The 25,377-nt window shown below is 42.0% G+C and overlaps 1 protein-coding gene across 3 annotated transcripts; it reads right to left on the bottom strand.

Moving 5' to 3' along the window:
• Positions 1–2,078: 2,078 nt before the first annotated feature.
• IQCB1 (IQ motif containing B1) lies at positions 2,079–25,361 on the bottom strand. 3 transcript variants are annotated; one of them, XM_017740157.1, is made up of 15 exons: positions 25,174–25,361; positions 24,620–24,855; positions 23,653–23,815; positions 21,884–22,013; positions 19,151–19,244; positions 18,004–18,103; positions 17,450–17,622; positions 14,836–14,948; positions 13,657–13,766; positions 8,752–8,894; positions 8,186–8,334; positions 7,594–7,722; positions 7,057–7,213; positions 5,751–5,980; positions 2,079–4,770 (listed from the first exon to the last, which is right to left on the bottom strand). In XM_017740157.1, exons 1-14 carry the CDS (start codon positions 25,344–25,346, stop codon positions 5,751–5,753), a joined length of 2,100 nt encoding a protein of 699 aa, XP_017595646.1. In that variant the 5' UTR covers positions 25,347–25,361; the 3' UTR covers positions 2,079–4,770. The 3 variants fall into 3 exon arrangements, with proteins under 3 accessions (XP_017595646.1, XP_008636475.2, XP_017595647.1); XM_008638253.2 differs by lacking the exon at positions 2,079–4,770 and adding an exon at positions 5,183–5,470; XM_017740158.1 differs by lacking the exon at positions 2,079–4,770 and having other exon boundaries at positions 5,183–5,980; positions 25,003–25,266.
• Between the last annotated feature and the right edge of the window lie 16 nt (positions 25,362–25,377).

Here is a 25,377-nt window from a genome sequence, read left to right as displayed (position 1 = left end):
GGGGACAGGGCGGGGGGTCCTCGCGGGGCCGGGGGGCAGCGGCCCCGCAGCCCCGGCTTTAGTGCGCTCGTCTCTCGTTGCCCGCCCTTCTCCCCAGCCCTGCGCCCCTCCTTCCCCAGAGGGCCGGGCAGTTCCGAGCTGGGTTTAGGTTAGCCCTCGGCTTCCTCTTACAGTGCTTGGGATCCCTCATTTTCCATATCCGTAGCTTTTCTTTAGACTGGCCACCTCGGGAGTCCCTATCTCCGGTCACAGATCGCACGTTCTTTTGTCCTACAGCAAGCTCGGCTCTGGTGACTCTCTTGACTATCTTCCTGCATCAGCCTCCACAGGCTCTTACACGTGACGGGCAGTCTCTGGAAAGAGGGGAGCTGCTCTGAGAATAAAGCCAGCACAGGGGTAACACCTCCGTTTATCCCTGTTCCTGGGCATAGGAATACGAATTGTATCCTGCATTTACAACTGTTTTAATTGACCATTCATTTTAGGGATAACTATGACAGCTTGAACCTCTTCCCTTTCAGTCAGTACGGACTTGGCAAATTAATGGTTATGTTGATTGTTTCTAGGATTAAGTGCCGCAGTTCACTGGCTTTATAATGTAATACTAGATTGAGCTGGGTCCTGTTACCAGACTTGTACGTGTGTGTGTGTTCATCTCGTTCCGAACAGGCACATTCTGGACTGGTGACACATGTTAAAAGGAGGGTCCCTGATCAGAATTGCTCACATTCAAGGGGTTTTTTGAGTGATCCAGCATAGGTAAAGACATTGTTTCTGTTTAAGGACATTAATTAAAGAACTAAATTCTGCAGAGAAAAGTTGATTATGGAGAGAAATAAATAGCATAGCAACCCTGAACTCTTTTTGTGTGTTCAACACCTGATTATACAATTTTTTTTTTTTTTTCTTTCTGAGGTCTGTCAAACTCCCATTTCACCTTAGTAGAAAGGGATTTCAGTGGCACAGGGCTCACGACATCTTCCACTGAAGGCTCTTAAATTACAAATAAAACATACGAAACCTCTTCTGCCTCATCTGACAGAGGAAAAGACAGAGACAGAATGTGCTCAAGGTCACAGAGATGTTCTCTGGCACAACTGGGAAAAACTGCCAGAGCTGTGGCATCCCATCCTTGGTCTTCATCTGCCAGACTTTGCCATTCTGTCCCAAGAAGGCACCTGGGCTAAACCCAGCCCTGCCTTCAGGGAGGGCAGGGGAGAAGGAACAGGAGGCAGCTGTTCTTTAGTTCCCCTTGGTCAATCTGGGCCCATATTGCTCATGCAGTAAACAATCTCGTTATTAAAGGGTTTCTCACTGGAGACAAGGATGCCCGGGGGATGACCTAATGTTACTGTGCTGTAAAGAAGGATGATAAGGAGAACTTGGAGACTACTGTGATGGTATTTGCAGCTTCCCCTGCAATGAGCTGCCTCCTTTTCTGATGCATGCTAATTTATAAATAGCCCTGGTTCTGCTACTAGGAGAAAGCTTTTGTTTCTCCTTGTACTCAATATATGTGATACTCTGCAGTGGAGAGCAGATGTTTGTACCAGATTCTGCTCCCATGGAAATGGGCAGCACAAGACTCAGAGGCGAGGGGTGAAATAGCATCGGGGTTATCTCTTATCCTCAGCTCAGAGCTCCTGTTACAGCCAGTCTGAAAGGCCAGGAGACGCCCTTGGACTTAGCAGCACAGTCTCGAGTGTATGCCTGTGTCTCTGCTGGAAATGAACATCCTGTTGTTTGCAGAGTCCAGTTACAGCTAAAGCTAAAAAAAAAAGTATCTGTCTGCATAAACAGGAATTTTCCTCAATTGCAGGAGCCAGCAGAGGACACTGCTTTGTCTCTGTCTCTGAAAGGGCTGAGTAATGGTTTGTTTGTTTGTTTTGTTCTTTTTGTTGCCTTCTTCCAGCTCCATGACTTTGGTGGCGCCTTTGGCAGAAGAACAGTTGCCATTGCTTCCATTTTATCCATATCCACCAGAGGACTTTGTTTTCCAGATTGTTTGCTGCTGCTAAAGCCATAGCAATAATGCTCCTGTATGGCATTACTTAAGGGAGGGAAGAAACAAAACCACATGACAAATTGGTCCAATTTATCACAGCAACAGAAACCTGCAATTCAGCTCAATCGCCCCCACAGGCCAGCTTAGACAGCGTCAATATTTAACGACCTGAGTGCCACTGCCTTCGCAGCTCAGGCTCCACCTCTGCCCCTCTCGTCATCGCAGGTACCCCCCCAGGCGTGGCACTCCACCAGTGTGGAGAGCACCCCTAAAATTCCTCTTGGTGAGCAAGGTCTGCCTTCAGCCTGCCAGGTCAAGCCTGCTTGCTACCCAAAGGGGCACAGCCAAGACCTGCTGGATACAACCAAACTCTGCCCCTTTTTCCTGCCTGGCTAGACTACCCATGCTGTAGGTTTATGACCAAGTAACAGCTCCAGGCTTTCTGGGCATGCCTGTGGTCTGTGGCAAACAGGAAAGCAGGAGTAGGACTGGACCATCACAGCTCACGACCTCTCCTACAGTCTTGTTTTGGGTAATTGTATAACCCAGACAGGACTGTTCACTTGGTAGCAAGCTGGAGGTGACTTCTGTTCAGATGTCTGTATCTGTGCCCATTATTCAGGCAGGAGTATTTTATTCCAGAAGGAGCTGCAGTGAAATAAAATGCCAGCAACATGTCCTGCCCATGGTGCAGGAAGACTTGAAAAGAGGATGAGTCAAGCTATGCCAAATCCCTCCCACTGTGAGCAAAGGTGGGCTACAGAGGAGGCTGGGAATCTCTTTTACTGGGCCCAGGCTCCAAACTGGCCACAGCAACTGGCATCCAAGAACATCTCCCAGCTCCACCCCATCATGTGACCCCTTTCTGGCTCGCTCTTCCTGGGACAGTAACAGGAACAGGTGACAGGTTATACAGCTATATATCGCCATAGGCATATTCCCTCATGGCTCTCTTGCCTCAGGTTTCCTGGTCTGTAAAATGCAGCTGACTGTGATTTCCTGGTGACAAGCACAAAGTAAAACAAAGCATTTTTATCAGGGCTGTGGTAGAGCAGAGGAATTTGTGCTGCTGGACCAGCAACTTGAGTTCCTCCAGCAAGACAGCATCTTCCACTAGGCTCTCTGTTCACTTGAAAATCCCCATGACTTAGCAATTTGCATATTCCAAAGGGGGAGTTCATTATCCACTCCACTGGCAGTGAGTGGCAGAGGCCATTACAATAAATGGCTTTTTGGGAGGATGGCTCTCTAATTCACTTGGTATTTAACACTGGCCATGGGGGTCAGCTGTTTATATAAGATAGATTCAGCAAAGCCCTTTTGTGACCATCTTCCTGCACTAAGGAGCTGTTAGAATAAGTGTGACTAGGAATAAATATAAGAGAAGAGGCGTCTGCATCAAAATCGTTTGGGCCAGTGGCTGCACAGCTGAGGGGACAATGATGTGCACAGAGGACTCAGGTATTCAGGAGGGAAAAGCTGGTTTGCTGCAGTTCATCCAGAGGTGTTGGGCCATTTCCAGTGCCAGAGCTTGGCTGCTGAGGGATAGCTTCCATCCCATGGAGCACTTGGTCACTGCCCCCAGACCCTCTGCTCTTGTACTTGTAGGGCACTTGTCTTGTTATGGACATGACTCAAATGCCCAACAGAGCTGTGCAGAATAATATGTAACTCAACAGACACCTGCAAGTGCCCTAGCAAATACTTAATGGATTGTTCCACCAGTTAAGTGTCCAAGAAAGGAATTGTGAGCCAATTCAGTGCATTCCAAATCACAACTCTGTTAAAAAAAATTAACATAGAGCACAGCTCTTCCTCCTGGCAGCCATCCAGTTATTAATTTCCATGTATCAGCTGCATCTGAATGGGCTTGGTCTTCTGCCCACTGTTTCTATTTATTTGTTTTCCATTCATCTCCACTAAAATTAAAACTCAAAGCCTTCCAGAGAGAATGGAAAACAAACATGCTGAACCAATACTGCTGCCCACATACAATCAGCAGAAACCACTGCACTTTTTCCTCCTCTGCAGTGAGGCATGATCTAATTTTTGAGACTCTGGTCTTTCACCTGAAAAATAGCACAGGTAGCTATGGCACTAGCAGAGCCTCAAATTCTTCTTCCAGACACATCACTAGGCAGCACCATCCAGCTCTTGACTAGGGTTTACTGTCCTCCAGGTCACAGTGACTGCAGAGGCCCTGCGCTGGAGATCTTTCTGGATTAAGCAACTTCTGCTTGGTTTAAAAAGACAGAGCTGATGGTCCAGATGGTCACACTGGCTGAAGTTTATGGGTCAGGATTAAAGGGAAGGTAGGGACTAGTGACATTATAGTAGGGGTCTGCTTCAGACTGCCCAAACAGGAAGATTGAGCTGATAAAGTCCTCTACAAACAGATAGAAACAGCATCATGTTCACAAGTCCTGGTCCTCATGGGGGACTTCAACCACCCCAATACCTGTTAGAGGGACAACACAGAGGGGACAGGCAGTCCAGGAGGTTCCCAGAATGCACTGCTGATTACTTCCTTCTCCAAGACATAGAGGAACCAACTAGGAGAGGTGAAATGCTGGACCATGTCCTCATCCACAGGGAGGGGCTGGTGGGGAATGCAAAGCTCAAGGGCAGCCTTGGCTGCAGTAACCATGGAATGGTGGAGTTCAAGGATGGCAAGGAGGGTGCGCAGCAAGCTCACTGCCCTGGACTTCAGGAGAGCAGACTGGCTTCTTCAGGACCTGCTTGGTGGAGTACCCCGGGACAAAGCCCTGGAGGGCCCAAGAAAGCTGGTTAATATTCAAGAATCACCTTTTCCAAGCTCAGGAGCAATGCATCACAATAAAAAGGAAGCGGGCAAAGACACCAGGAAGCCTTCATAGATGAATAAAGAGCTCCTGGACAAAGTTAAATAAAAGGAAACCTACGGAGGGGGGAAGCAAGGACAGCTATGTGGATACTAAAAAACTAGCAGAGAAATTTTCTAGCTTTCTACAGCTGCCTGTGAAAGTCTCCTTTCTCGCGCAGACTAGCTGGGAAACAGTTTGAGATTTTGTAAACTATCTCACAGGTGCAGAAGTGTTTTGGTATACTGGGAAAAATATTTTGGAAATGGGTGTTATACCATTCAGCCAATCACTCTGGTAGGTAGTTGATCAATGGACCAATCATATCATTCCTCTATTGCAAGCCAAGTTATAAAAGACAGATTTAATTCATTAATAAATCGGCCATTTATCCTGGACTTGAATTCTGTGCTGTTCTTCTCACCATCCCCGGTACAACGGCGACACAGCTATTCTGGGAGGCAGAATACAAAGAAAGCATCCAGCCTCCCTCATGCTTGCTTGATTTCTTACTGGTGTCTTGGTTTGTTCTGGATCCATCTCTATTTCAAAGCATATCACCCAATAAAATGTTTTCCTCTAAAATCCCAGGCTTTTACAATGGCCTGATTCTTTATGCATCCCACTGTGAATAACCGAAAAACCAAAGGTTATGAACTTACTTTTAAAGTGATACAAATTACAAAATACCCTCATTTACAAATACAGTATTTAAATCCTATTTGCAACAGCACAATCAATAGGGCCCAACTGTTGATGTACAAGAAGGGATTCTTACTAAGTAAAATCCACTAAAATAAGGCTTTGGTCTTTTTCAAATGTTTTCCTTCTATAAAAGCATACACAAGTGAGTGCATAGTGCTAGATACGAGTCTGGTTGAATATGAAATTCATCTGCTTGTTACCTAAAAGGATTTCCTTCCTCCAATAAAGAGAGTTTCCAGTTCTGTGTTTATGGCATCGTCAGGAATTACATCATCCTCCATAAACTCATCCCCAAGCTTCTTCCACCATGGCCAACGAGTGTATTTCAGCATAGTGTTGTGGGTTTGTCTTGCCTTGGTAGCTACAGGGATTGATCGACTCATAAAGGCACCAAGATCTTTTTCTGTGGTCTCTGCTAAACCTGGAGCATCTGCAAGAACAAGGAGGAGAGTTTTCTGTATTTTGTTTGTGGTTTTATGAGTATTTACAAAAAAAAAAGGAGTACTACCCTCCCACTTCCCACTGTCCTAGGTCACTCCTTTCCCTGTGCGGGCATCGCAATTTTATGACTACATGATAAATCATAAATCTGATTGGAGAGGCAATCCAAATAAAAATAAATACATAATACATTGGGCAGAAAGAAGAAAGGGGAAAGATGGACTACTTCTTTCAGGTGCAGTGGTGGCATCCACCAAAATGACTTCCTGTGGAAGTATAACCTCAGAGAATGTCCTGGTCACTACTGCTGGATCAGTGTTCCTGGTACAGGGTGACATCAGCATGGTGTTCCCACTGCTCCGGCGCCGGAGCACTGTGAATTCCCTGCTTGGGGGACCCAGCACAGTGTAAGAGTGCGTTGTTGATTTGCCTGCTCAGGGAGTGATGAGCTGCAGTGACACAGCACGTGACAGACTAAATAATGGAATTCAGTAACTTGCTGAATTCTGCCCGGCTTGGGTGCTCTCTGGTGGCTGCAGTTTGCTACTCTCATTCTTTCATGCAGCCACTTGTCTGGGATTAAGACAGCACAGTAGGGAATTCTGTTTCACCTAAAGCCAGGCCAGATAAAATGAAAACGTGGAATTCACAGCTCAAAGATTTCCCTCTTTATCTGGAAGGGGTGAGAGTGCTTTAACCAGCAGCTTACTTACAACACAAGAAAACAAACCAAAGCAAAAAAAATGTGGGTGAATATGTTGTGTGAGACCCCCTTTGAAGAAATTGTATGTCTGTTACAGTGCCATTGCTTTTCTTGTGAACATATCAGAGAGACACTTTCAGAAGAAGAGTAAGATGCTCCTTGAAAAACAGGTGTGTATACTTAACCTACAGCAGCACTTGGATAATCTCTAATAAAGTCTGAATCTCAAGATAAGGCATATGGCAAATGAAGAAAGATATTTCAGTTTTGAAATGAGGCTTTACCACTGCTCACTCTAATTTTCCCTCTAAATTGGTTTAATCCAAATGGTAATCAAAGCCATGATCAGAGCAGTCACATACTCATTAGCAGCTCCACGTCGGTGTTGACCTGAGCCAGTAAAGCCTCTCTCCGCTGCGCTGCTCTCTGATCCAGCCTGCTCCTCAACAGGAACTGTGCCAGCTTTGCCTGAGCCTGCATATGCAATTCTTTACTCATTTCTTCTGACATTTGGGAAGCCTGGAGGAAAGTAACAGTTTGTTACCATTAGGAGCTAGTTATTTTAAAACTTTTGGGGGAAGAATAATGCCAAAACAAGGAAGGCAAATGCTGTTCTTAATTGTTAACTTCATAATTTTGCTTCCTCTGCAACTCTCTCCAAAGTTATCCATCATCATGTATACAAATTTTCCAATTACAGTTTGCTTTCACACTTTTTATTAGATTAATGGTTAAAATCCCCAATATTCTAGCGTCTTGCTGTCAAACAAGCAGGGTTAATACATACATACCTCAAATGGATTATCTTGATCAGAATTTATGAAGCTGAATATATTTCATCCCTACAGTATTTTATGTTGCATCATTAATGCAAATTACGAAATGACTAAGAAACAGACCGGATGCAATTTGATGTAGTCATCCACCTTCTGCTGCAAAGCTAGTCTCTGCTCATCAGTCAGTCCCTTGGGCTCTTTCCAAGGAGAGAGAGGTCTCCTCCTTCTTCGTTTCTCCAAGAATTTACAAGCCTTTGTAAGGAACATATGAGAATATGACAATCACAGAGAGAAGGTTTGTCTTCCTGCTTTGTTTGTAATTGATCAGCAAAAGAAAAGTGTTTTAGTACTGCATCTGCTAGAGCCTAAATGCAGCTATTATGCTGAAAAGACAACTCACAACGTCAGCATGAACACTAAATAATAAGTAACAACACTCATAGTAAGTTACTGACTCATTTGTAGTATGGTGACATTCCAAGCCTGGGTTTCAAAGAAGCAGCTTTCATATTTTAGTTCATGACTGTATTAGGCTTTATAGCCCGTACAAGGTTTAACCCTTTAAAGCAACTTGTGGCTCTAGACTATCACCCCTTGAGTAATTTTTTAATAAATTATGGCTACATTGACAGTAAGAGAATGAACAGGGTTTTATGAGCCTTCACAATAATCTGCTCAGTCCTATCTACTGTTAGAACAAAGTATAAATACTTACAGCTCTCTGAATGATGACAGCTGCCTTATACTCCTTAAGAGATTGCTTCTGCTGATGAAAAATTCTTCTTGCTCTATACCCTCGCCAGAACCTCTGGATAGTTAATGCTGATTTCTCCTCCATTTCCTCCATGTATTTATTCACCTGACCTACAAAGGTAACAAAAACCCAGTTACAAGACTGTAGGTTGGGTTCTCTTAACAATTAACATCGTTAATCATCAAACTAGATAGTACCAAAAAACTTGGGTGCTCTCAGTTAAAAGCCCCCAAGGTCTGCCAGCTGTTGGCCAAGTCTTGCAGATCATAGCTACAATGGAGCTTTGTAACACAAGAAAACTGGCTCTCCCTTTCCCCTGCACCATTTTGAAGGCAGCAGATCTTGATCAGTAGTTACTGAGCCCTGGGGGAATTAGCACATTCTCTTTCAGATAACTGGGTCAGGAGAAGAGACAGTAAGACTACAGTGCAAACAGACATGCAAGATTAGGAAATAGATTTGGGGAAATTGTTCCTAAGGAGTCCCCTACAGTTTAATCTTCTGCTATAGTTTAATATCAATCATACTGGCATGGACAACTTCCAGTAAGGCCAGCTGTCGTTCATGGAAGAGTCTCATGGCCCTCTGTCTCTGAAGTTGCATTTGCAGTTTTAGAGCTTCATCTTCCTTCTGTTTTGTTAAATGCTGCAGCTCCTGTTCCCGTTTAGCTCTGCAATACAAAAATCATTAACAATTACCTTAAGCTGTACATTTCTTTAAAGTATCTCTCTTTTTATTTGTGTTAAGTGGTCCAGCATCAAGAAAGAAAATCCACAAAACACTCTGCTATGCCAGCTGTTGGATGCAGAATGACACCAAGCAATGAGAAGTCTCCTGCAAACTAACAAATTACCACGCTATCTATAGCCATGAAAAACTCTGAACCACTCTATGAAATCAAAGTATAAATCTTTACTTAGGATAAAGTTCCAAAAACCCTGAAGGGAATGATGGGACATTCACAGCCAGAATGAACTGGAACAAAAATTTTGAGTCCATCATCTGGGGCAGAGGTAAAGCAACATTAGCCATCTGCTCCAGCATGCACCTTTTCCAGTCCATCCATCAGCATGCATGGCACCTGCTTCCCATAATACATATCATTATTTCTGTAGTGACTGCAAAACTAGATCAGAATTTTGGCTGCCAAACCTCACTTCTTAATTTTGGAGGGATTTTTTTTCTCCAGGAAATACAGACTGACAGATTTGCTCCATCAGCTTTGTTAAGAGAACACTATGAAAGAATTTTCCTGCAAATTCCTCCTGATCGGTTCTAGATTTGATGTTAGGATGTTGCCCTGCTCTGCACTCAAAAAGCCGCAGCAGATGTTTCACAGATGAGACAATTGAAAACCTCTGCAACTGGCCCTGGCGTGTTTAAGCTAATAACAACATGTACATCAGTTATACACATAGCAACATATCTATGTAGAGTCTAACATATAAATACTTTACATACTTATGTATCAATACTAGTAATTTGTGAGATCACTTGGCCATGCTCTCAGTGAAGTATGAGGAGGTGTGAGCTGAGACTCTCCCTCCCTTCACTGCCCTTCTCATCCCCATGGACCCAACCCCATTAGCAGGTTAAGGCCTGAGAATGTACAACTTTACCCCACAACAAGGTAACAATGGGACTTCTCTGTTCCTATTGCAGCAAAATCACTTCCCCACTTAGAACCTGAGTACTCCCACTGGGCCCACAGCCCTGCATCCTGCTCTCCTCTAGCACTTTTCTGGGGACAATGAAAGAAGTGCTTTAAGCACTAGGAAAGAAAACCAATAGACAGAGCAGAGTTATAAGGGATGCTAGAGGAGGAAAATGTCCACAGACTAGAACTAATGTCCAGCAATTTTGCTATTGCTGCATGGTACATGCCTTTAGATTCACAGTACTACTGAACTATTTGTGTGTTTCCCATCACTAGTATAAATTGAGCTATAATTTTTCCACCAACCATAATTTCTCTTCAGTCTTTTTAACTGGTTGGAGAGAGATTGGGATGAAAGATGTTGCGTAAAAGAGATGCTCTGGATTTAAAGATCTGACCCTAACAGATAAAAAAGCCTACACCACAATCTGACAGACCATAATCCTTTTACAACTGTAATGCAGACTTGAGGTGTGCCCATACACCTACCTACAGAGACAGATCATGATACATGTGATTATATCAGAATGATTTCAAGGAAATTAAAGGTTTTCAGCCCACACATTTCTGCAAATTAGAGCTGTAAATTTTTACAATTTTAATTCAGGTAATTAATATTTAAATCCAAATATTATATTTGTAAGGCGAATGAAGTCACAGGACCAAACAGGACTTCTGGTGTCATTTTCTTGATAAAACTATTAATATTTTGCCCATCAATTTTTAATCAGCTTCACTACATTGAAAACTACAGAAATGTTTCATGAACTTCTCAGATGCACATCTGTGAAACCAAGAGTGTCTGTCAGGTATTTAAATGATTCTTTGATACTGATTCTTTCCTATGTAGTCTGCAGAACACATGGTCTTAATCCTCTGTTTCTCCTAATGATAGATGTATTTGTTTGCACGAGACCACACCGTGACAGGGAACTGCCTCTGAGCTAAAGTAAAACACACACAGAGAGATCTAAGCTTCCTTCAGCAGTTCATGGCACAGAGCAGCCTCCCTCTGGTCATCTCTTTAGAAATGTAAAATGGTTTCATTTTTGATGCATTATTAATAAAAATTCTTGCCATTTTAAATATCCTACAATTAGCTATGTAACAGTGAACTAGCTTCAAGGAGAGACTACAGGCTTTAACATTCACTGAGGAGATATTTCTGAAACCACAGTTTAAAAGTTTATAACTTGCAGAGTTTAAGATCCTCCTCTGCAGCTGCAGGTGAGCAAAGTTTGGAGTTTCAGTCTCAGCACTATTTAACCACACTTATTCTAAAATAAATCTGTGAACATAACCAGAACCCGACTGCTAAAAATTAAAAAGTCCTCTTAAAAACTCATGTTTACAATATTCCAAACACTATTTTTCAGTGTAATGTTTTGACCTAGACAGAAGAAAACCAATACTGGCACTCGACAGTTACTGTATTTGCTCAGTACACTGGCACTGAGTGAGCCATGAACACTGTAAGTTTCCATTCCTCTCAATATTAAACAAACACTTTCAAAAGTCCATTCAAATGACTCAAGAACTACTTAAAAGGCACACACTAATGCTTACAATATTGAAAATACGACACAAGGGAGTCAAGCAGCTTGGTGGCTGCTGATAGTCACACCACCCTTTCACTGCTGCTTTTCCATGTTATGTCTGAGCCCATTAACCAAATTTTTTGGGTTATGAGTTTGGCTTGCAGGCCTGCAAGGTGCCTGATGAGGGAAGGAATATTGGCTTCAAGTGTATAAGGAATATTTACTTCAAGGAGTAAAAAGGAGTGACAAGGATGCCTGACTGCAGCACAAAAGTGTGGTGATCAGTAGCCCTCAACAGACACACTGCTTGCCACTGCAAACCTTTCAGAATTTAAAGATTACACCTTAGATAGTCCAATAACCTCTTAAGGCCAGTCTAGACAATAAAGCATAAATGTTTGCTTTGTCTTACTTTGGTCACAATGCAATGTAATTTGACAATGATTTCTAAGATCTACTTTTGACACAGTAATGATCAACATGCAAGAAAAGTTTGAAAAACCTGCTGTGGAGTCTGCATTTGATTTAGATTCCTTAACCTACATTGGATTCACACTAAATTTCTCAAAAGAGCTAGCCTAACAGGTGCTAACATTACTGCTGAAATCTTATTCAAGTGAGACAAGCATTATTTACATAGCTTCCTTCTTTTGTGCTGCTCCAAGGCAGAGGATACTATTTCTAGGTCACTGAAGTGACTCTACTTCTGAGAGCCAAAGATTTAAAAAATTAATGAAGAACAAGGTCTTGAAAGCACAACACTGAGCAAGCACTATGGGCCTTGGTTTCTGCAGCACTCTGGCATGTGGAAGCTCCAGGATAGCTCCAATATAATTTACAATTTTGTGTCAAGTTAACTGTGAATCAGTTAACTGTCCTACCACCAGTATATCATCTTCTAGTGCTATTTAGTGCGATCCCATGCCACAGTATGCCACACTTTCAGTTTTCCATATGCCACAAATTTTTACACAGAAAACATGAAAGCATCACAAAAGTAAGTTTTTTCCATGGAGAAGTCTGGCAGCTGGGAAAGGGACAGTTGGAGCTTTTGGCACCAGAAGTGGCAGCTTGGTACTGCTGAAAAAGCACATTGTTTGGATGTTTCTGCTAAAAAAATCTGCAGTGAAAAAGCTTGTATTGGCATTACATTACCTTTATGTTTGAGAAATAACAGCTGACTGGAAAAAGGCATCTTCAATGAAGGAACACTTGGTCAGCCCAAACTTAGGGCCTGGGACATGGGAACAAGTTCTCAAGGAAGCTATATCCAGGAAGGACAGGAAAGTGAATGGGAACAGCCAGCATAGACTTATCACAGGCAAATCAGATTTGACCAGCTGAATTGCATTCTGTGATGACTGGCTCTGTGGATGAGGGGAAAGCAGTGAATGTCATTTTCCTTGACTTTACCAAGGCTGTCATCACAGTCTCCCACGCAGGGCAGGGCTGACACTCAGAGAAACCTCCACAAACACAGAAAATGCTTCAATAAAAGCCACATGAAGTTCAAACGGGAAATTCTACACCTGGTACAAAATAACCTCATGAACCAGCACAGGCTGGGCACCAACTACCCAGACAGCAACTCCACTGCAAAGGGGGAACAGGCTGGACATGAGCCAGTAGTGAGCCCTTGCAGGAACAAAGGCTACAGCTTAATGGGAAGATTATTTGGCTTTACTTGGCAAACCTGGAGCATTGGTCACACTCTACTGGGCCCCCCAATGGAAGCCCAATACTGACAAATGGGAGGGATAGACACTGTCCAAACAGAGACAATTAGGGCCATAGAACGTAGGATATATAAGGACAGACAAGGTGTGTTTAGCCTAAAAGAAGGCAAATCTGTCTCTCACTACCTAAAGAAGTATTATAGAGCAGACACAGCTAGACTCATGGGGGTGCTCAGAATAAAGACAAGAGGCAGTGATAAAGAGTGCAACAAGGAAATTCCCACTGCCTGTAATGGAAGAATTCTTCCCAAGGCAAATCACCTAGCACAAAGAAAGGGATCAAGTGAGATGGTAGGATCTCCATCCTTGGAGACCACCAAAACAGGATGTGACCCTGAGCATCCAGATCCCATTTTGAGGCTGGGCCTACTTCAAACAGGACATTGAATTAGATGACCTGAATTTTTCCTGCCCCTTTGTAACTTGAGAAAACCCAGCCCAACCCAAACCTTCTTACTAGATTCTATTCTTTACCGTTTTTCACAAAGCCATGCTGTTTACCTGAAGCTTCTCTGTAAAGTGATCACTGCTTGGGGTAGCTTTTTCAGCCTTTTCCTTGTCTGAAATCCCCGCCACGCAGCCTGGATTATACAAGCTGCTTGATGCTGCTTCTGAAATTAATAAAGCAGTTGTTAGAATATTTTCTAAGCATATGAAAACACTTTATTATGGCTTGCATAATTGGACAATCTCAACATTTGGCCAAACCCCATCAGTTTTAAAATGCATCAAATTGGGGAATTTAAAGTCTTACAAGACAGTTATTATCATGAACTCCATACTTGCCCCAAAAGCAGCTAATCTGATCACCTGTATTGATGCTCTCTGTGGTAAACAAATGAATCTACAGCACATACACACAAAAAACCCCATATATATTATCAATATTAGAAATTTGTATTTAAAACACATGAAGCACTTGATATTTCAGATGGTGATTCAATCAAAACACCTACACTAGAGAGGACAGAAAGACAAGTTTGGAGAAAGAGCAGCAGGAAAAATGTTACATTTGCAGTATGATCAGAAGTCACTGAAATGCAAACATGAAAAAAAAATCAATTCCATTCTTAAATGGATTTTAAAAAACCTCACAAACAAACAAACAAACAAAACACCCTGCTCTGTTGGAGATGAAAGCAGGTCTCAGCAAACATAACTCTGATTTTCTTTAAAGTATTGTCTCTGAGAAACCTGCATGTAAAATTTTTTTAAGATGATCATGAAACACACATTGTCTCTTATTGGGAACATAGTCCAGGTGGTGTTCTTACTGCACATTTTCTGCATATGACTTAGCTCTATGTAAATGCTGCCTAGAATTCAGAGATCTAAATTTATAACACTGATGTCAGAAAAGCAGATGCAGTTATTTTAATTTTACAGTTAGCAAAAAAATAAATTATTTTGCCCCGTTGTTATATTGAAATCTATGGTGAATCTGCACAGAAAGTCAGTCTCTTGAGTCACAGTCCCATATCTTAATGACTGAGCAATTTCTTGATGTTTTAAAAAAACCACAATAAAATAAATTTTAAAAGGTAATTAAAAAATTAACATAGTGAAATAATAACACAAGTTTTAAAAAGTGTCTACAAAGTGATATAGTAAATCCATTCTAAACATACACAAATCACATGTAAATAGGATTTCACATCTGAAAGTCTCATTAAACTTCACCTGCATTTCTCCTTTTCCATTGGATTGTTCCAAATATAGCAGGTCCAAGAGCTGATTGAGCTCCCTGTCAAATCCTTTGCCAGTCCACTGTTTACTTAAAAGCCCTTTTAATCCTAAGAAAAAGAGAAGTTGCTAGTTCACTAAAGTGAATTTTTCTTTTCAGGCTTTTAAAGTAACAAACTGCAAGTCAACAAATCAAATGTGATTCTATGTGCAAAGGAGCATGAGAGCTGAACAGCATGAGCCATCTTTTAAGTGTCAATGCATAATCTTATCAAAGAATATTTGATGCTCCAACTATCACAGAGAAGTATTATCAAGTGATTTTGTATGTCCAAGGCAGTATTGTGTCTATACCACTGGCAGTCAAATTGCCAATGTACTTTCAGTGTCTTATCAGTAAGTCATTTTAAGGTAATAAAAAGAATTCAAAGCACCACACAAGTGCTGGGTGTTATTAACACTCTTCTCATATTTTTCATTATATATTTTATTTATTTCTAACTGGAATTGTTTGATGTCTTATCTGTACAGCATAGTTTAACTCTGAGTGCATCCAATCCATGAGACAAAACAGCTTTTTGGGTCTGCAGTAGCTAAAAAGCACACTTGTACTCCCCCACAACACACACATGTGCTAAAATGTTTGTATCAGACAAATCCCAGAGCCTAAGGGCTCTGCAGAGAGTTGGAGGGAAGAGGAAGGAGGGCCTGAAGTAGGCACGTGTTCGCCTTCTGAACTGCAGATTCAAGTAACTTTTCCATCTTCAAATCATTGTCCATAAGCATATTCATACACTGGGCAACTCCAACACTCACATGTACTTACAGGATCTGGAGCACACAGAAATGGCACCTCTGTGGCACCATGTGCACCATTTTGGAAAGACAACAACAGTTAAACACTTCAGGAGAGAGACAGGCAGGAGTGTAAATGGAGTCAGTGAGTGCCCAAGGCTGCCTGAGCCCTGCAAAAGCAGGGAGCTAAGCTACACAAGAGAAGGGCTGCGGGTCTGACACAACCATTTGCCAGTCTCTGTACAGACTACACAGCCATATGCACCTTTTGGCTACTGACAGGGAATACCTCAAATGTGTCTCACAGATGTGTCAACCCATGCAGACAAAAGGCCAGGCCCTCCTGGAAACCTGACTGTGCTGGTCTTGGAGATGCCGTCACCTCTGGCAGGCTGCCTTCACTGGCAAAGGTCACACCAAAGCACCTCACACTGCTGACAGCTCTGAGCCACTGTGAAGCCAAGGGACTTCAATGGCCAGATGGTAGAAAGGCTGTAATGCTTTCTTTGTTGCTTTTATTCCTCAAAATCTCTAAAGGATTCCAAAGCCTGAGTTAAAACTAACAGAAGGATTCTAACTTAAAAAAAAACTAGAGTAAAAAAGTAATTTCTTTTTCTTTTCTTAGTGGAAAGATGAAACGTACAGGAGACAGATGAAGAGTTTCTAAATGACTGTGGCATACTGTGATTCTAGAGCAAAATAAAGCATCCTTTGATGGAGATTTGCACCTCTTTAGACAAATCAGCATTCTACAGCTGGGATGATCAGACCATCACAGCAGCTTCCCAAGAATCTACAATGTGATACCAGCCTTAGGCACACTATTCTTAATTCCATACTATAAGGAATCCCTCCTCTCAGTTCTGTAGGCAAAAAGGTGGCAAAGCTGTTCACCTGGTCCAGAAATTTATCTGGCTGGTACTGTATAATAAGTAGTCAGCACAAATGCAAAAAAGGGGAATTGGGCATTTTTGCCTAGCACTCCCTCTTCTTAATGTCCTTGTCTTTAACGGACTGAGGCTGCTCACAAGTAGTTTTGACCAACAATAACATCCAGAATATAAAAGACCTGGCAAACATTATGCCTCTTCCCTAGTCTCCATGGGCATGATAGTGTACAAAGGGGTTTCCTGGAGCTCCCTGCTAGGCTAGAGACAGAAGCATTAAATGGGGCACCTGATTAAAGAATGAAAAACATGGAACAAATTATACACATACTCAGCCTCATCATCTGAAGGCATCAAGACAAAATGATAAACTCATTTCATGAATTCTTCGAAAGAGTTCATTCCAATTACTTGGATATCAAAAGACAGCTCCTGGATAACTAAACAGCCCCTTATCAGATGAGCAGTCACTGCAGCAGCCAGGGTCAAAAGGTTTACTTTATCTAAGTAAAACTTTCATATTCTGGATTAGTGAGCCTTAGCACTGTGGCAGATGTGACACAGGGCTCCCTGACTGTGGCAGTACAGGCACCCTGCCAGCGGATTCCTCAATAACCAACCTGCACAGGGAAACAGAAAGAAGTAAAGCCCATCAGGTTGGAAGTGACAAACAACAGCTTTAAAAGACAAGCTGCCACATGCAGAGTCCTCAATATGCAGAAGAAAATAAATCTAGGAAACAAAAAGAGGAGTGGTACCTTAAACTGCAATGAAAATGAATAGAAGGGAAAAAAAAACCAAAGCAACACAGCACTGTAGTTTCCACCTGTACTGGAGAGTTATTGAACCACAATGGGAAACCTGTCTTTTTATTTTCACGGGGAATGTAAGAGGAGGCTTAGTGATTGGTCCCATGCATGTTTACAAACCTTTGTAGCGAGCTGTGAGTAACTGCACAAGCTGTTTGCAAAGTTTTGCCACCAACAACAGCAGTTTTGTGGCAGCACTTCCTACAGCAGGATTGGTGGTAGAGGAAAGCTTGTAAACAAGTTCATCCAAAACAGAGTGAAGGGTCTCTTCTTCAACTTGAAGCAAGACAGAACTTTAAAAATAAGAAAGGAAAAAAAAGAGGAGGGGGACAGAAGTGTTCACTAAAAAACATGAGCTTTTTAACAGTGACTTATTTTTAGCTATGTCAGGCTATATACAGCAACCCAAGATGCCCAGCTAGCTGGAGCAGGAATCTAATCCAGGCAGTACTACTGTTTCAATCAGCCAATTACCACTTCCTCAATTTAAGAACACTAAAAACCTAGCTCTTTAATGTTTTCAATTTCTACAACAAAGACTAGAGGGAAAAAAAAAAACCCAAACAATAAAACAGAACAATGCTTGTATATGAAAAAAAATTATTTTACCAAGCAGTAACAAACTACCTTTTATATTTATTATCAAGAAAAATAATGATATGAAAACAACTAACCTATTGATCCTCAAAATATTGTGTAACACAGACATCATTATAATTCCTGTTTCAACATCATCTGTTATTAACAACTGTAGGAAGCGATCATTTTGCAGTACTGAAAAAAAAACCAAAACCAAGCAAACAAGAAATCATGCAATTACAACCAGACTTGAAAATACCATAAAACAAATTAACTTTGTCATAAGCCATAGCAAGTAAAACCAGACACTGTTTCTGGAACAAATTCCTTCATTTATAATTCTTATACTGAAACTTACTGAGATAACTACTTCAACATCCAAAAAACATGCTGAACCCTGTTTTTTCTGCCTTTGGACATCCCTCAGACACTGATGCAATGGAATGAAAGCTTTAAACCCCTTCATGTTACACTAGTACCCTTTTTCTGCAACAACAGTGGAATTAACACTGGGGCAACAATATCCAAAAAGGTTACGGACCTCCACCTTGGCAGTTTGTTACCCCAGGTTATTTAATTCAAGTCCACTGATGTCATTAAAGCACCATCTTTTTTATCCTAGTGTATCTCTAGCTACATATTCAGTAATTTTTTTGACCATGTGTGGTTTTAGTTACACATCTTATGATCCTTAGGTTTTTGTTCAATACTAGAAACAAAACCAAATTCTGTTTTTCAAAATCAGTGTGATTAACATCAGTTTAAATGAAAGCTTATTTTGGTTAGAAATACATAGTTAAGTTTGCTAGATATTAGTAAACTTTCCCATCATGGCAAAATTTTCAGAAATCTGTCTCCAACTCTATCTACTCGTCAGGCCCAGAAATGTACTCTGGTCAAATTTCTGCATATTTTAATCACACACAGGAAAAGATCAACTGTCCCTTACTGGAAAAAAACCCCAAAACTATTTTTAAAAGGTATAGACTTACAAAGGGAAATTACAGGATGACACTTTAAATATTTGTCTCTGAAAGACTAGAAGGGGAGCTCTTGAGTATTTCCCTTTAGAGGATGTTTACCATTTTAGATATTGCTGTTGAGCTAACTACTTAGAGAGACTGATTTACCATCTACTCCAATTTAGAAGACTAGGTGGAGATTAGCTTAAGAGTGATTCTTGGTACTTGTAGCTGCCATAAATAAATGTTCAGGTGTTCTGTGGGTTGACATTTCCCTTACCACATGCTGCTAGTTGAATATGCCCACCAAACAGCCAGCAGATGGCATCAGTTACTATTTGGAACCAGTGTAAAAAGTCTTGTTTTTCCTTATCCTAAACAAAAGAGAAGTAGGTAAAAACACGTGTATGTATCTTCACTAAGGACTTCAGCTTGATGTCATGGGAAAGTTTGTATGCCTCAGGAATCTGGAGACCAAACCACCAAATTTCCAAATGAGGTTGGTTAAACTGTAGGAACTAGTGAAAAAAAAAAACCAACCCAGCTTGTGAGATCTTTAAGGTCAGAGATCAATCAAGAAGATCTGAATATACTGAAAAAAAAAAAGGCATCCATTTGGGAAAAAAAAAAAAAATCACAACAAGGAGAGAGAAAGCTTCATTTACTCCTTAAAAATATTTGATGGCATAGGAGGGATAAGAAGACAAATAATGGCTCAGCAAATATGCATCACAGATTGAATGGACTAAGTGGGAAATATATTACTTTAACGAAGTCAAAATGAAAAAGATTCCTGAAAATTGATATGGTGAAGCTTCAGCAGCACCTCCTAGTTGGAGGTCTGGGAGCAAATACCAAACCACTATTTAGCTGAAATTTGATCTATTTGCCAAACAGACTACATTATGTGCTTGCTTGTGATAACACTGGACTGGAAAAAAACACAGAATCAATCATAGAATGGTAGGGTGGGAAAGGACCTTAAAGCCCATCTCGCTCCAGCCCCATGGGCTGGGACACCTTCCACTAGACCAGGTTGCTCAAGCCTAGCCTTGAACACTTCTGTGGATGGAGCATCCACAGCTTCTCTAGGCAACCTGTCCCAGTGTTTTACCACCCTGACAGCACAGAATTTCTTCCCAATATCTGATTTAAACCTCCCTCTTTCAGTGTAAAGCCATCACCCCTTCTCCCGTCACTACATGCCCTTGTAAAAAGTCCCTCTCCAGCTTTCTTGTAGCCCCTTTAGGTACTGGGAGGTGACATAAGTTCTCCTCAGAGGCTTCTCTTCTTCACACTGAACAACCCCATCTCTCTCAGCCTTTCTTCACTGCAGAGGTGCTCCAGTGCTCCCCTATGACCAGCAGGAATATTCAGGTTTTAACATGTGAATGCACATACAGATGCACATTCCAGTCTTTATTCCAAGTGTGAGCCACAGGCTACTGGAAATCTGAAATCCTGGTGTGTGGAAAAGCAAAGGGGCGTTTGACAGTACCACAGTGCTGACAAATGCTGTTACAAAGCACATGGCCTTATATTAAGCCTTAACTGAGCCTCCACAAATGAAACCCTGGGAAGCTTATTCCTAGATCCCTGCTGGAGCCCCAGTCCTCAGTCAAGGTTTAACTTTGTATTTCGTCCATACTGACAAGGAGAGATACAAAATAACACTAATAAGTTCAGCTGTGATATTATCTGCTCTGTGTTTTGGCAACATGTGAGTTTCTGAAAGCTATTTCAGTACTTCCCTTGACTTCAAAGACTTGTACAAAAAGCAAAAGAGAGCAGAATAAACTTCAAATCTCCACTGGTAGAGTGGGATTTCCAAAATTCCACTGAGCAAGCACCAAGTCTGGGTGCCCAGTCACCTCTGAGACCACGAAGTTTAAAAGCCAAAGTACTAATTATAACGTAGACTGGATTTGCATTCAAAAGAAATCTTTGCCCACAAGCCTGACTCAAGTAGCATGTAGGCTGAGACATAATAAGAAAGTATAGGGGAAATTACATATTGTGGATAAGAGTCTCCTGGGATGTCATTTAGGAAGCTTCCTCCTTAAGCACTATATGCACTTCTCAAGTACTGGACTAACAGAAACCATGTCATTGCACTGGTGCTTTCTGAGAATTTATTGTTTGTGGTGTCTATCACAATACTTTGTAGGAAAACTTTGACTAAGAGCAAGAAGCCAGTGGGCCAAGAAATGAGATAATATGGGGAAATGGGGATATTAAAAGAAACTGTCAGAATCCATGAAGTTGGTTATTTAAATTACTCATGGGTTTTTGTTTGTTGGGGTTTTTTTTCCTTCTGATTCTAGAACTTGCAATGCTTCAGAAGCATGAGGGAACCTAGCCAGGCAAAACCCTTCTTCACTGAAAAAAAGGAGGGAAATTTGAGAAAGTGCTTAAATCTATAAATTAATGAAGTCTGCCTTTGGTATTCTCCATGTGCAAGTTCAGAAGCAGTGAGCATTCTTGGTATTTTTTTGCCAATTATGCAGCAGAAATTGAATGACAAAATAAACTTCAGCAAATCTGATTTAAAATCTTAATACTTCCTAAACCATTTTTTGTAAAGCTGAACAAAATCAGTGGGAACTAAGTTATTACAAAGGCTGAACTAATGGTATGCAAAGTTGAGACACTACCATGACTGGGATGCTGCCTTTTGTAGGGCTTTTTTTTTCCCATCTCATACTGCTCTAATTCTTCAATCCTTCTTGTAATTGCACTTCTTCCCTCTACCTTTAAAACTTGTGAAAAGTAGTAGCCAAACTATCTAAACAGGCCTATGGTAACAGAGTGGCTTTGCACAAGTCACGGAGCAAATGCTGCACAATGACAGATTTCAGCTTCAGAGCTCCAAGGCATAAGAAAAACTACTGCAATTTCTGGAAAATAAAGTTTCCTAATACCATGTCCCTAGAATAACATCCTACTTATCCAGTATGTGACCTCAGAAAGTTAGCAGGCATTCTCTGCTCCTTTAACTATGAAACTTAAATACCTTGATTGCTCGGATAAATCGTGCTTGCAAGCGTTTTCCCAAAACCAGCAGGCTGTCTATAGCTGAAGGAAGAAACTTCTTGTAAAATTCCTCAGGATCTTCTTTCACCTCTAGCCCTACACAACAATGACTGCAGAGGAGGAAAAAAAAAAAGAAAAAAGAAAAAAAATCAATCTGAATAGTCAAAGGACTGTTTGAACAACTTTGAATGAATGTCACATCATCAAAGAAATGCTTCAGTGCCATGGGATAATTCCCCCCTGAACAACAGCTCACTGCTGTGACTGGCTCCAAGGTGGCTGCCTCCAAGGAAGAGCAATCACTTGCAGGTTGGAGACCATATTACTACTTATTACGGCATCTCTCAGTTAAAAACATATCCAAGGCACTTTCTCCTTCAGCTTCAAAGAATCTGTTCAGGCTTGTTCCATATTCTAGGGAAGGGCTCTGATGGTCATAAAGAAGCAAAAAAAAAGGCAAAATAGAAAGGTAGAAAAGAAAATTATAAAGGAAGCCTGATGATGAAGAGAGTGCACATCAGGCAGTGAAAATATGTATAAAAAAAATATACCACAAAACCTTCAGCGAGCCTGCCTACAACTTTTCTCTAACTGGGGAAGACATGTGGGCTAGAAATCAGTTCCTCAGATCTCAGCTCTCTTATTTTACTCACCACAACACGTTGGTTGTTTCTGGAAGACTTTTTACAAGAAACTGCATGTTTTACAACTGGTAAGTTGTTTCAATTCTGCACTCGGCACTGATATCAGTGCAACAAAAGAGTCTTCCTGACTTTTTATGAATTTTGCATTCTGATATCTTATCTAGGCTATGTTAGCTTTTTGGGAAAGCACACACATAAAGATGTCTACCAAAGCCCTTGGAAAACAAATTCTAGGCATGAAGCTGAGATTCATCTAGTTACAAAAGGACATTTTTACAGCTAAAATAAATTTCAGTATTCTCTGCAACTGAAACAGCTTATAAGGCATGATTTAAGTATCACACTACTCTGGTGATAACTCTTGCATCCCTTACTAAAATTCCTTGCATTAAAACTTCATACTGCAGATATGGCATAAATAAGATATGGTCACATAATTACTTCATGCCTTAGAATTTTGCTCCCTAGTTAAGCCAAAACTAAATACAACTTGAGGAAAATTTTAAATGTATTCTTTTTCCTGACATTTAAAATTGAGATTGGCTCACTGGGGGGTTGAGTTTAAAGTTCTCTTATTTACAATGCCATTCTCACAATTTCACTACATCAGGTTATCTAATCTGTATGAACTGTGTCATCTATTATATTTAAAAATGTAAATACTTAAAATGGGTATATTAAATAAATATTTAAATACAGTCAAGCTGAGCAGTGAGTGAATCAGGCTGAAGACTTTTCAAGATGAAATCTAAGCAAACAAACCTTTTTAAATAACTACAATTCAGAATTACATAATTACTGGGTAAGAACTGTTGCACTGGTGAGTACTGTCCACAAAAGAAGGTAAAGCCAACATAAACCCTGTTCCCACCATACAGTTCCCCCAGCTCAATGAAACACAATGCAAATGAATTAAACAGGACCAATTAGGCTATGCCTGACCCCTCTGCTCTTGACTGCTCCCCGCACTTTAACCCTGGCCTTTCCTGAACAACAAGCCTTGTTCTGGATGGGAGCCAAAGTATTACAGCTTGAAAAGAGAAAGAGCAAGATGAAAGGACAGAAAGAAAACTAGAGGAAAACTTCTCAGCTTTTCTTTTTTTACCTTAGTATCTCTGCTAGCTGGGCAGCAGTAGCCCAGGCTCCACACAGCTGAGAGTGGTCTCGCTTAAGGACCAGCAAGCAGTACTGAGTAAGACCATAATCGTATATATCTTGCTTAATTTTATTTGATTCTTCAGATCCTAAGGAAGAACTACTTAAAATACCTGTGGGAAGAAAGCAGGAGAGAGACAAAGAGGAACATAAGACTCTGATGTGCAAGATTTTTTTCTTTTTCTAAAATGTCAGAAGAGTATATGTACACAGAGCCAGGATTAAAGTAATTGTAAAAGTGCTAACAACAGCATAAAATATTTTGTCAGCAATCTTTGCTGCTGCAGCTACAACTCATTTGTAAGATTATATGACAATTGGGAAGGATAGCTAAACTTAGCCTTCCATTTTCTCTCTACATATTTAGTAGCAAAACATACATTACCTGGGATATGGACCATTTGTATGAATTTCCTAGGCTAGATAAAACCACAACCACTGGGAAACATATAGCTTCCTTATAATTAAATCCCAATTTAGAACAGGACCTGACTTGTTTCAACTGTTCCTATGAGCAGTGGCTGTATAGCAGAAGGAAAGACAGGGAAATCACACAGGAGCTCATGATCTTGTTTCTGTGTTAAGATTTAAAAACTGAATACTGACAACCACCCTGGCTCTCTCTCCAAAAAGTACTGGGAGAAATTGTTTGACCAAGTGTAAGACCCCTGCCCGTAGCAGCAGGGAAAAGGCCTACTTTATCAGGGCGACAGCTGAAAGGCAGATAAAACTTCTGTCCATTTGCTCCCCAGCTCCTCCTCCTTATTGTTGCCAAGCCAAATGCCACTCAGGAAAAGCTGCCGTATCAACCTTCCTTACAGAGTTTCAGAAAAACCTTCTGTATTTAAGGAAGCAGACGGGAGGGCTGTCCATAGTTCACTACCTCATCCTTTTCTTTTAGGAACGGTATTAATTACCCTTTAACTTCAGCAGCAGCAGGGGGATGTCCTGTTCTCTGCTCTCAGTGATCTGAGCAGCCAAGGCCAGGACCTGGGGGTCCGTGGCTGCCATAGGGAACAGCCAGAGGCGCACACCACCATCGATTCCAGCCTCTTTCCTTTTTATGTTAAGGCGCGGGGTCCTCACGCCACTACTCCATCCCACCTCCAGCTCCTGCACCACCAGCTGGAAGCCTCGGGCCGCAGGACTCCCCCTGAGAAAAGAAACAAACATGGAGGGAGCCCCATTCGGGCTCCCTCCCGCGGCCGCGGGCAGCCAGACCGGCTCCGCCGGCAGGGAGCACCTCCGGCCGGGCAGCCTGAGCGCGGCCCCACGGGGCGGGCAGCGGGAGCGGCCTCACCTCACCAGAGCCGGGGAAAGGGCAGAGGGAGTGGTGCCCTCTCCTGCCGGCGTCACCCCGGTGCCCCTACTGTCCCCGGGAGCGGCGGCGCCGGTGCCGCAAAGCCCCCAGGCCGCGGGGCCCCCTCGGGGAGCTCTGAGGGGACCCACACGCACCCCCGACCCCTCTCACCGCCGCGCGGGGGCTCCCCGACTGCGGGGGGAGGGCGGGGGGATTGGAACGCCGAACCCGCCGTCTCCAACGCGACAACTCCCCCACGCCCCCCCTCCCCTCACAGCTGCGTGGTCGCGGCCTCTCTCCGCCAACCAGCACTCTCCCCTAAGGGAGGAGGGTGTCATTTGCATATCCGCGTGCGGGCCGGCGCCTCCGACACCC

Source organism: Corvus brachyrhynchos, unplaced genomic scaffold (genome assembly GCF_000691975.1).
Source record: "Corvus brachyrhynchos isolate BGI_N302 unplaced genomic scaffold, ASM69197v1 scaffold126, whole genome shotgun sequence".
NCBI classification, from domain to species: domain Eukaryota; kingdom Metazoa; phylum Chordata; class Aves; order Passeriformes; family Corvidae; genus Corvus; species Corvus brachyrhynchos.
Note: the sequence above shows the minus strand (reverse complement) of the source record. Positions and strands in the feature narration are given on the sequence as shown.

Coding starts and splice junctions, on each gene's coding strand:
- IQCB1 (XM_017740157.1), bottom strand. CDS start 25,346: ATGCAAATGACACCCTCCTCCCTTAGGGGAGAGTGCTGGTTGGCGGAG. Junction 23,816..24,619: donor GCTGCTGCTGAAGTTAAAGG/GTAATTAATACC, acceptor TTCTTCCCACAG/GTATTTTAAGTAGTTCTTCC. Junction 8,335..8,751: donor ACTGGAAGTTGTCCATGCCA/GTATGATTGATA, acceptor TTACCTTTGTAG/GTCAGGTGAATAAATACATG.